Source organism: Polypterus senegalus, chromosome 16, assembly GCF_016835505.1.
Source record: "Polypterus senegalus isolate Bchr_013 chromosome 16, ASM1683550v1, whole genome shotgun sequence".
NCBI lineage: Eukaryota > Metazoa > Chordata > Cladistia > Polypteriformes > Polypteridae > Polypterus > Polypterus senegalus.
In genome coordinates this window covers 17645100-17657917 of record NC_053169.1, presented here as the reverse complement: position 1 = coordinate 17657917, position 12818 = coordinate 17645100, and the positions used below count along the sequence as shown (strand labels likewise).

The following is a 12818-nucleotide window of genomic DNA, read 5'->3' as shown; positions in this document are numbered from 1 at the left end:
GTACTCAAATTGTATAAATATTAAAACAGCTATACCATATCATATTTTTAATGCCTATATATATATATATTCTATTTAAAGTCAAATCATTTTCTAACCCCCTTAATCTAAACCTATCCCAGCTAGCAGAGGGCAGAAGCAAACCCTGCACAAGGGCCTAGTCCATCACAAGACAAACGCACACCTACACGCCACATATCAAGGATCTTTTATGGTTGTTCCAACATCCATATGCAGAAATGAAATTCAGTACTCTGGTCCTGATGATTAAACGGTGCCCACAATAACCCGTTAAGGAGCCCCTTTACCTTCAAAGCTTCATGATGAAGGTATCACAGGTAAAACACAATAAAATAGAACAAAATAACATTTAACATTGCTAATTCAGCTAACAGTGGGATGAAGCCCACGTTGCCACAGGCAGAACATGCAAACTTCCTGCGGTCAGTTCTGTATGTTTAGAAGGTTCCAGTAATCTTTGCCAGATTGAGTTCACAATACTAGTCAACATTTTTTTTAGAGCACTAAAATATCCTGAAAGGAGTTTTCTGACATCTTACTGTTTCTTTCATTCCCTGCATGCAGTGTTAACCTTATGAAGTACCTACAGTATGTCTTTTGGCAATGAAACCGTTATTTGGATAGACAGAAAAAAATGTATTTAGTTGAAAAGAACCATAGAGTGTAAGTCTTCATTGATTTGCCCATTCAGTCATTCATGGGTTCCTGAACCCTGATCTACTTACTAGGTGGCAGCAGCGTTACCATTGCGCCACCATTGGACCAAAGTAACATAAAATAAAATTTGGTTCAGAAGCACGAGAGCACACAATAAATGCTGGGAAATGGAGTCAAAAGCAACAAGTCCAAATTCCTTAAAGGTCTACAGTTGTGTATGAGCCCCATAAACACGGCAAAGCAACCAAAAGACACTTCAAGTTAGAAAAGTAGAACTACTATAAAACAGAAAAATAGAAAAAACATTACAGGCAATCAAAATGAAACATATGCCTATGGTAAGTGAGATTGTACACATGTTACAGTTTTTTAAAAATCTATGTTTTTAGGTACAAAAGAAAAAAACAGGTGAACCTTCACCAACCGCCAGTACACTGTGACCTAAGCAGACATACGGTTATGTGTTTAAATCGCAGCACCTCTTGATAGCGTTTGGTAGGCTGCCTCACCGGTCAGTGCTCTCATTTTGTTAATATGATAGTCATTCATTCTGCCCCGTGTTGGGAAAACATTTTAAGCTGGCAGGTGTTCACTATAGAAAGCCAGGGTATAAAACAAATTGGATCAGGGCTTCTGTTCTGTTAGTTCATCGAGTGAGTGAGTAAATGCACTCTGGTGTTCTGCGATCATCTTTAGTGTGAAGTATTTGAAACAGTCAAACAATTCACCCTTGTTTATACAAATACTCATCCATCGCTCAGTAATTTGGCAACTGCAGAAAATGGAGGAGCTAATTTAGTTTCTTTTCATGTTTGTTTTTCCTTTGTCATCTGTATTTAAAGCTGTTCTGTATCTACTTCCTGACTGCTAAACAAGAAGCCTTCCTTGACCAAAATCTGCCCTCTGATTTAGGAACAGTAGCATCCTGACTGGGGACAAAGATCCCCTAATATCAGCATTGCACCGCTGATAAAGAGCTAAAATTCCTGTGCACATCTGCTAATCAGTTCTGGTCACGCAGGAAGCTCGGCAGGACTTAAGAATCCTTCACTTGAGAAGGAGAACTGCTGTATATGCCCTCAGATGGTGGTCTTTTGATCACCAGTGCCACAAGACACTGCAGATCTGGTAGCCAAGAACAGGAAAAGCTACTTGTGGTATTTGAAGATAAATGGATTAGGAGAGTGAAGAGGGGTCTTTCAAATAAATTGTTGCTGTGATGAAAATAAAAGAAACTAGCCGTCCCGCGGCGTACCATACGCCGCATAATCAGGCCGGTTTTTTAATCACTTTTAAGCACGGGGAGAAAATTAACATTTGAAAAATCGGTACTGTAATAAATCAGCAAGAAAAGCAACATTGTAACAATGCACGGAACGAACCAACACACAAATCGTCCGTGCGGCGCTCAGGGAGGAACGGGAGGAGAGGAGAAGGACGTCCATTCTGCTTCCTCCGTCATGCTAGTGTGCTGATTTTACGTCCAGTATGCACTGCCTGCTCATGTGCCCACCTCGTCACTCGAGTCGTTGTCGTCTTTGTGCAGTCCAGATGTACCTGTGACTCACGTAGACTTTTCATTGCTCTGTGCGGTTTTGGCTGCCTTTCTATATATAATCCACCAAGACATCCGACCACGGTAGTAGCGAGGTGGGTGTGTACAAAGTGCAGGAGCATCCAAGAAGACGCATGTTTGTCATGGATGGCAATTGCTGTATGTAGCGTGTAAAACAGTTTGCTATGGTGCATGCGGTCATGCGTCGTAATCGAAAACTCGTTTTTCAAAGACTGCACACTTCATTGTGTTTTAACCTCAGTTGTAAAGGACTGTTTTAAGGATCCCATGGGATGCCCCTCGCAAACCATTTTACACGCTGCATATGGCGACTCACCTCTGCGAGAAACTTGCCTCTATGAACAGTCAGCGTGGGTCGGAGCTGCATGTGGCCTCTACGACAGACGAATATAAATGACGCCATTTTTTTCTGTGTCGTCGTGTCCGAGTTGGTGGGTGTGGCTCTGTGAGGTGTCGTCGTATCCAATGGTCTTGGAGTTGGTGGCCGTGGCTCCTTCCTGCGTGCGCCATAGGTGTCTCACTTGTCGGGGGCTTAGTGAATCCACGCTCCTTCCGGTGTGCTTTCCATGGGTGTCTTGCCTTAGTGAATTATATACAGTGGAACCTCGGTTTGCGAGCATAATTCGTTCTGGAAACGTGCTCGCAATCCAAAACACTCGTATATCAAAACAAATTTCCCCATAAGAAATAATGGAAACTCAGATGATTCGTTCCACAACCCAAAACTATTCATATAAAAATGATTAAGACAAAATATAAAAGTAAAATACATAATACAAATTAACCTGCACTTTACTTTTATAAAGAATCATGGCTGGTGTGAGTTTCTAAACTCATGTGGGATTCCACCCAACAGGAAGACACACAGAAGAGCGTCCCAAAGCAATCGCAGTCTCCCAGCGCTGTAGCAGTTTGCCGTATAAGCGCATCCAAAAAGATCGCAGACATGCTATAAGCGCCTGTCGTCAGTGGGTCATACAAGGAACATTATAAAGATCCCGCTACAATAAATAACAGCGCTGTTGCTGTTTCAAGCTGAATAAAGCTGGTGTGAAAGTACTGAGACTCAGCTTCGTGTTTTGGGGAGCAAGATGGGGACTCGCACTTCACAGCACACACACACACAGTCACAATGCTGTAGTAAACAGAGAGACGTGCTGGGCGAGCGAGATAAGGAGAGAGAGAGGTGCTGGGCAAGCGAGTGAGATAAGGAGAGAGAGAGAGAAGAACCATCAGCTCAGTTGTGATCACATGACGCTCAGCAGACAAAGTGTATCCATCTAACTCGTATTGCAAGACATCGCTCGTTTATCAAGTCAAAATTTATTAAAAATTTTTGCTCGTCTTGCAAAACACTCGTAAACCAAGTTACTCGTAAACCGAGGTTCCACTGTATATAGATATTCATTCATCTTCAGCATCAATAAAGTTTAGGGCATCTGAGCACTAAGCAGGTTAGGTAATACATTCACTGTCATAGGAAACAGGATCACTAAGGGTTTTAAAGCTCATTGAATATTTGAACACTATCATAAGTTGCATTACTCCGTAAATGCCAATAGGGACTCTGCTTTGTTGGACCCTTGACCCTTGACCTGCAATTGTTGAGCGCTTTGAGCTATGAGAAAAGCGCTATAGACATGCAAAGAATTATTATTATTATTATTACTATTAGTCAATATACAGTATATAAAACTGAAGAACTCTATTTGTGTTCAGAGGGAAAAAATTGTAGAAACTGAACAGGCAGTTTGGTTCTCAGTTTAACATCATAGGCAGTAACTCCCATGTCTCTCCTGCCAAAACCTCCTTGTAAGGAGAAAGTGTTGGGGGGACAATACAATAGAGCTACGTTTATAGATGAAGGAGAGGGAAATATTTAACGTTCTCTCCTTCCCTTCACAAAACTGTGAGTTAAAATGGGAAAGATGAGAGCAATGGGGTGAAATTAAGAAAGGGACAATTTAGATGATTTACACAAAGAGCGGTTCTCACCTCCAGAGTCTGCTATTATCAAATCTTAGGGTAGCAGGAATGATGGATCCAGTATCGCGAGGTCAAATAATGCATTTGGGCTTTACTAGTATGAGGCTTAGGCTACTCCGCTAGTTTCCCTTGCACTTCTCCAAAACCCTATGGTTTAGATATACCGGTGACTCCAAATAGAACCCCGTTTGGGACTGGAAACTTGTTTTTTATCTGCTTCATCATGATCCTGAGCTGGATTAAATGGGGCTGAGGATGTTATAAAGATGTGAGGATCATGTGCAGGAACAGAAATGACCTGTTGGTTAGGGTTCCTCTACTTCCAAACCACCCTTCCTTCAGGTAAGATTGGTGTCCAAAATGACCACATTGTGTATATAAATTCATTTGTTGTTTGAAGCTTAGAGTATTCAATTGACCATTAAATATGACGGTATGATCATTGTTTAATATTGCAATGCTCAAGGACACATGTCACTCATAACTGTGAAGCAGTTCCATCCAAAATGAATCTCCTACTGAATTCTTCCAAGCTGTGTCGTTACTCTAAAATCTTCAATGAAAACCCTCAACAGACTCAACAAACCAAAAGGCCCCACATTGGTAAAACTAAACTTTGTCCAGTAATGTAATTGTAAACTGTTTTATAGACTGGCATTTAATTACACCATGACAAGGAAGACAAACGTCAGTGAAGAGTACAGAGTGCACAATTTCAACAATTTCATCACAAGGCACCATAAGGTTTTGATTCTCTGCCTGACACACAAAAACTATCTAAAATGATGTTTCAATAGAGCCTAATGAATTACATAAACTTGTTACACCATGACACCATAGCAGAAATAACTAGCGTTCCTCATATTTAGGCTTCTGGATCCTGTTGATTAAACTGATGCCAGGACTCCAGCAGGTATATTTACCTTTGCACTTGTATCCTTGTTTGATTATACCCCACAGCTGAAAAAGAAGAGATAAAGATGTCAGTGTGACAAGGAAAGCCGGAAGGAAAGTGATTTCATGAGGGAGGAAGTGGCCATGGCAGCCTGCTGCACAAACAGGATGTAATGCCTTAAAACGCCCATCCTGGTTGTTAAGCCACGTCACTGTAGTGAGACGCGAGGGTCTGCTTCTGTTTCACTCTTATAAATCTGTCAGAGGTTAATCTTATGAAGAATGAATTGAACCAGCTTTGGTTTAGTTATTAATCACCTGACTCTTTTGCAATCAAAGCGCACATTTATATAAATGTGACATATATAATATATACTGGTAGCTGTTATTTCTGTTCATTATTATTCACGGGTGGAGTGACCACCTGACCTTCGACATGCACCCCAAGGCCTGGAACAGAAAAATTTCCATCTGTTTATTGGCTGCTACCTGTTTGAACAGAATTCCTGGAAATAAAAGGAAATTGCCAATGGAATACTTTGAAATCAAAACATAAATTATCTGGTAGAACATAAAACTATAACTTGTAATATAAGGTTTATGCTCACTTTTTGTACCTTTTCATGTTAACTCTAGGTAGTGAGGCCTGATGACATAAAAGTACCAGGCTACCTGAGCCATGTAAGCCGTTTGCACTCCGATTGTAGAATGTAACGGATGAACGGGAGTCCAGATGGAGGTATCGCCCGCTCTTGTACCAGGATGAGAGGCTGACACATGGGATGGTACTGGACAGGTGATTGAAAGATGATACCCTGGTGGGGATAGATGGGAATATTTCACTTGGCCAGGAGGCCAATATAATGGAAAGACACTGCAGGGGCATCCCAGCCAAGATGGCTAGTGTTCCATTTCCCAGTTGGAAGAGTGGAAGGAACTGAATGGAGAACCTCCTGTGCTAATGTCGCACCACCCCATAGACCGAAGGGCAGCATCCCTTCTGGCGAGCCCCTGTTTAGGTACCTGCAGGGCAGCATGGCCCGCTGTCATGGCCCTGTGTGGTTTTGCATGCTAGTGTGCCGTCTCAAGCACAGCAGCTGTTATGCTCAGGTTTGGTTCATGCCTTGCCCACACTGCTGCCAGGATAGGCTCCAGACTTTTACCATCCTACACTGGATGAAGCAGGCTCAGAATAAAGCATGATAACCAGAATGGAGCTGGAAGATATGCAACATTCAATTTAGCATGCACTGGACTGGAAATCTTTTTAAATATTGCAGAATGCTAGTGTAACTAGGGGGGTCATTTCCCCTGGCACCTTTGGCACCCAACCCCCAGTTGTGGCCAGAATATTAGTAAAATCTGTAAATGTACAAAAGAAAAATGATTATTTATTGGAGACAAAATCACAAAATTCTATAAATATGTAAAAGAAAAAGTAAACAAAGTAAAAATCATGAAATGAGAATAAAATATTTACTCTCTTACCAATTGGAGTATTCCTGTTAAACTGAGGTCCGCTACGCTCAATGAGTATTTATAAGAGACTAAATAAACGATCCATTCGTTTTAACTTTCTTGATATTTTAGTTTATAATTTAAAAACGGAGTAAGATCTGAAAAATCTAACAACATCACGTTAAAGTTTGATAAATTCTGAAAAGAATGATACCAAACATATATATGTACTGTAGGTTTTACAATAAGCCTGATTTTAAAGAGTGACAAAAAACATGACATAAAAATGTCACATAACATTGTTGCACTTTTAGGCTTAGGATTTTTTATTTATTATATATATATTATTATATATATATATATATATATATATATATATATATGGTAGATTAGCCATGTGCGCCCAACTACGTTGCACGTGTTAAAGTTATCTGTGAACGGCTCCCTGTTTAATTGCGGCTGCCAGTCGTGAACTGGGCCCTTCGTCGCACAGCATTATGATTTTTTATAAGGGAAACAAAATTACAAAAGAAAACCCTTGGATATTGATTTGATAGGAACGGCCTACTTGAAATCACTGTCCGAATCGTAATTATGTGGTGGTGTAGGGTCATTTCTGCTTCTGACCGTTCACAGTCCGTCTCGTTTTCACGACGCTATCGTTTTCTCTCACGATGTCTTCTCAGACTTTCTCCAATCTCGCAGGTTGCTTTGTGGCAATCCAAAGAGTAATGCAATATACACGGAGCAATGGTTATAAAAAGGAGACACATAGGTATCCAGGCTCTTTAAAGCATAAATAGGGATCACTTCACTGTATGTGAGCAAGCCACGGTGCAACTGTGAGACGCGCAGCACTCGCCGGCTACAACGTAACAATAATAATTTCCAGAACATGCTGTTACGTTGTCACTCATTTTACCCACTGTCTTTCTTTCATTCATATGTTACGTAGGCACGTTCCTTTTATCTTTGGCAATCTCATTCTCTAACCAGGCCTCAGGAGCTAACCAGCGTAACACTGTCCACCACCCCTTTCGTTATTCCGGCACATTGTTGACATCCGTGAGTAACAACAACGTACTAAACTGGAAGGTGGTCTACGCATGCGTGGAAATCGCAGACAAACAAAGATCAAGATCTAAATGAAGATCTCTTTAGTTAATTTAAAGCACAACAATTTGTTTAGTTTGAATGTCTGTGTTTTGAGGTGTGACTGGCGTACTACAGTCTTGAGTGGTATAAGTCTGGAGGAGATTCTTAATGCAATGCCTATGTCGTAGCTGTCTCTCTACTGCCATCTAGTGCTTCTTCTTCTAATTCATTTGCGGACAAACAAAGATCAAGATCCAAATGAAGATTATATATAGAGATAAATAAAATGGCTGTAGCAAAGATAAACATATACATGAGAACAAGTTAGAAAATGTATGCATGATGTTATATTTAGGTATTTAGGTGCACGCGGGGACTTAATTAACTGTTTTGAAAGTTGAATAATTTTTGTTTTATTTCTTCCCTGCCACCTGCACAGCTCTGCTGGCATTTCAATAACTTGCATTGGTGACGCTTCACTGTCAGAAGTAGCTATTGGACAATTAAAAGAGGAAAATATACAAGTTTCAATAACCACTCCCAAGGAAAATTTTAAACTGTAAATTAATTAGTGACGGACGCCATGCATACTGTTTATCTGTTTTAAGATTGACAATTAAGTAAATTTGCCAATGCTTTTAAAAGTATTCTTTTAAATTTGTTATACAGTATTTGTACAACATGCTTTACTCAACATATGTCAAGAAAAATGGAACTTTCCTAATACATTTCCTTATAGAATAAGTATTTTACGTGTGTCTAGTGGGAGAGGAATTGTTTCAAATAGATAGATAGTCATGATGATGATGGTAGGTGAATTTCGCCTTTTAAGTGAATATTCCTACTGCATATAAAGGTAGGTGCCAAAACTTAATGTGATCTATTATACATTGAAACACTGCAAAAATATGAAATGGGAGTTTTAGAGTCCTTGACAGTCAATGGTAGGCCAAAGAAACATTTACAAGCCATGAAGGGACCAGTGGACTAACACAAACTGTGAGATGAGATGACCCTTAAAACAGTCAGAACACTTTGTTTTTTCGAAAACTGAAGCTTGGCTTGGTTCCAGAAAGTACCCCACAATAAAAAGACTAACAGCAGGGCCCTAAAACTGTTGTCACATTTTGTCATTGAGTATGTCAGACTTACTGACAGCAGTTGCTGATCTTGTCATTGGACCACATCAGTTTACACGGCTGAAAACTGCTAATTACGCAACTGTCTGCTGGCTTTCAGCACAATCATGGCTGCCCTTTTTTCTAATTACCAACAGCAGAGTTCCTGACAGCGCCAGTGCTATACGAAGGGTTAACCGTTGCAGCAGATTCAGCCACAATCCTCCCCTTTTCTTTCTGTTTTCCAAAATGTCGTGGTGCATAAAACACGAGACATCAGACAGACGAGCTTCACTTCTGTTTGTGAGGATTACAACACCCATGTTCCTTATTCCTCATTGCTGTATTATATGAATTGTACTAGCAGATGAGCATTCATTGGTTTTGGACTTTCATATGCAGGCAGCCCCCGGGTTACATACGTGATAGGGCCTGAAGTTTTTTTACTTAAGTTGAATTTGTATGCAAGTCGGAACTGGTACATTATTTTAATAAATGCTATTGTTCACCGACTGTAACCAAGTGCTCTGCCAATGAATGATGGAGTTTCACTTCTCTCTGACCTTTTTATTATGTCTACTTTATTTTCCACAGTGATGGTTTTTCTCTTCTTTACTGTATCACCAGCACTTGCATCAGATTTGTGTTTCAGAGACATTCTTGAAGGGTGAAGACAAAAGGTTAAGGTGAGCTCTTCTGCACAGCATTGTACACGCTATCACAGCAGGAAGGCACCCGTCGTCAACACGTGTGATGTACTGACAAGAGACAACCTCCTGCTATGTGCGTAACAGTACAAGCAGGCTTGCTATTGAGAATGACTGGAGGCGGGGTGGTGTGGTCACTCGCCCACCACACAGTCACCTCCACTACAGTATGCTGCCTGCAGTGTCCGCCCACCAAGAACGAAAACGGTGCGGCCAAAGGCGGGTAGTGAATCACCCACCACTGCCCCCATTCAACAGGCAGCCATCCGAGGCACACTACAATGCTACCCCCCGCCTCCCCATTCACCCTCAATGGCCTCCGTTCAGTCACAACAGGGTCACTGCTTGCAGCATCACCAGCCGCCCACTGAGATTGAACAGGGCAGCCGTGTGTGGTGGGCGGGCAGTGAAACCGCTTGCTGCTGGGAGCCGCCAGAGGGACACTACACTGCGCGAGCAGCGAAATCTCCCCCTCCAGCCTCCGTCCAGCCACCGCTTGCAGCGTCTCCAGGCCAAAGATGACAGAGCGGCAGTTACTGAGGCGCATGGGTCGCAGCTGCGGCCCCATTCGTAAGTCGTAGGTCAGATGTCCGTAACCTGGGGACTACCTGTACACTCAACTGCCACAATGACAAGAGACAAAACCAAACCTGTTTGATTTTGTTGGACAGAGTAGTGGACTAGATGGAGTGAGTTGCTGGATATGTCGCATTGTATAACAGAATTCACGGAAATGTGCCACTGACTGCCTCTGACTTGCTAAGGTTATGTAAATGAGAGCTAGATCTGAAAATTGCTGGAAAAATCATCTAATATCACAAGGCCTTAAATGAACTAGTAGGCCTTAAACCCATTATTTTCTATGCATTGTGAATCCCTGGAATATGATTTTTCCAAACATTTGTTTACTTTTGTGGCTACTCTTCATAAAAATTGTTTACTTCGGTAGCAATATTAAAATCATTTAGATGATTGCAGTCCACCTAATTTAATTAACCTAATGCTTTCAGAAAGCACAAAGTCAGCCTTTGAAAAATAACAAGTTGTTACTTTCCATTACGTTCTCCATAAGAATATCATTTTGCCTAAACCATTCAGTGATTAACGTTTTGTTTGAACTAGTAAGAGGAAATAAGAATGTACGTACAAATCCAGCACAGTGTTCACAGAACGTGGGCTTCAGATATGACACCTCTTGGAAATTGTGGACAAAGCCGGGTCCCATCTTGCACTGCAGCTGAGAATTTGCTCTCAGAAAGTAAGCTATCATTTCATCCTTGCTGATGAGACCATCCCTGCCAAATGCAACACAAGTTAGTTGTTTGTTTACTTACAGATTTGCAGTTTATCTTCTCTTTTAATTTCACAACCACATGTACAGTATGCTTCTACAAACATTCAAAATACAAATTGAGAAAAAACACAATAAAAAATAAACATGTATATGCAGCTTGGAATCCATCAGCCAGCCAGGTGTATGCCCAGTCAACCAATCAAACAGCCAATTCACAAATCGACCATTCACTTGGCCTCCTTTCAAACTGGGTTCACCGACAAAAGCGCGATAGACATATGAGCGCCAACAAAACCGCGACAGACAAATGAGCGCCGACAAAACCGCGAGAGAGGCCAAGAGAGTGGGACGCGTACGTGCGCATAATGTACACATTATGTGCTAGGTTATATCTGTTATAACTGCTGATGGCATGTCGCGAACAAATAACTCAGTCGAGGGTTGGCATAACACATCATATACAAAGTGAAATTACCAGCAGTCAGGCAACCAGCAAGTCTAAATACGCTCAACTATCAAGACGTCTTGCTGCAATTCTTCCTACATATGCACGGCGTGATCTTAAGGACTATCTGCGAGCCGTGCTGATGGCATGCCGCGTCTCATAATATTGACTTCTAAAATAAACATTATTATATATGCTTTAAACTAGTAATTCGTATTTAATGAAACTTTCGCGATTTTGTCAGGGCGATTTTGACGCTGCGTTTTAATCTGTGCTATTTTGTCGCCACTCATATTTCAATTGCGCAAATGTCAGGTCATATTCAAACTGACCAACCTGTCCACTTATCAATCAACAGTTTAATCATCAACATCCCTAACAGTCGGACCATCTGTCTATATCTATTTCTATATATTATACGTATATAGATCATTATCTTCTCATTAAGAAACTCAGTTGGAACAAAAACCTGCAGCCACTGCGGCTCTCCAGGACCGACATCACCCACCCCTGTTCTAGCTTATCTCTCTATTATAAAAAAAAATCCTGGCAGGAAGACCAAGGAGACGAGACATGATCTTCTCGGAAGACAATATGGCCTCCCCGCAAGAGACAATTTGACGTCACGTGAGACAAGGCAGTGAGACCGAAGGACAGCTGCTGTACAGGCTTTTAAATGATCGACGCGCAGCACGACAAGCAGAACACGCACCTCGGCAGCAGCAGCTGATCCATCTACATCTCCTTAGCTTGCATTCAGCTCCCCCCTTTACAACGCGAGCAACAGAGACGCAAAGTGGCAGGAGCGTAGTATGCCTTCAAGGGGGAGGTTGAGCGAAGTGATCTAGACCTGATCATCTCGGAGAGACACTTTGACGACACGTGAGACTAGACATTACAACCTTAGGAAGCAAAACCCGTGAGACGGGGACTTTTGCACGTCACGCCCTACTTAAAAACAATTTAAAACAAGTTCACGGACATCTAATCTAGCAGTGGTTGGATTGCTTTTGGCAGACACACTTCAGGTGCTCCCAGCTCTTAAAACAATGACAAGCAGAAGACGCAGCTCACCAGCAGATGATCCGAGCGCATCTCCTTAGCATGAGTTCAGCTGCACCCTTCACAACACGAGTGGCAGAGATGCGAAGTGGCAAAAGGACAGCTGCTGTACAGGGTTTTAAATGATCGACGCAAAACGTGACAAGGAGAACACACAGCTCGCCAGCAGCAGAAAGACAGCAGCTGATCCGACCGCATCTCCTTAGCATGTGTTCAGCCCCCCCATCCCCCTCACAACGCGAGCAGTGTTATACATCCTACAAGAAAGATTTAACTACGCCCGAGGCAGGAAATAAAGTACAAATATTGTTTTTACAAAAGCTTTAAAGTAAAAGTGAAAATAATGCATATGTAACAATTCACATGAAAATAACAATCTCTTTATATTGTATATCTGGTAAACCAAACCCCGGGGGTGGGCAAGCAAAGCGAATGGGGGCGGAGCCCCCAACTAGTTAATATAAAATTCTGCCTCAAATATCAGTAATAGAACTGGGAAGTATAA

General features: G+C 41.6%; 1 protein-coding gene across 2 annotated transcripts in view; it reads right to left on the bottom strand.

The window, feature by feature from the left end:
- rasgrp3 (RAS guanyl releasing protein 3 (calcium and DAG-regulated)) overlaps positions 1-12818 on the bottom strand; it is a 188186-nt gene that overhangs the window by 17265 nt on the left and 158103 nt on the right. For both annotated transcript variants that reach the window (XM_039738329.1, XM_039738328.1), the window contains exons 13-14: positions 10660-10807; positions 5164-5200 (exon numbers count right to left, since the gene is read on the bottom strand). In XM_039738329.1, coding sequence (XP_039594263.1) covers positions 5164-5200; positions 10660-10807 — 185 coding nt within the window. The remainder of the gene's footprint in view (positions 1-5163; positions 5201-10659; positions 10808-12818) is intronic.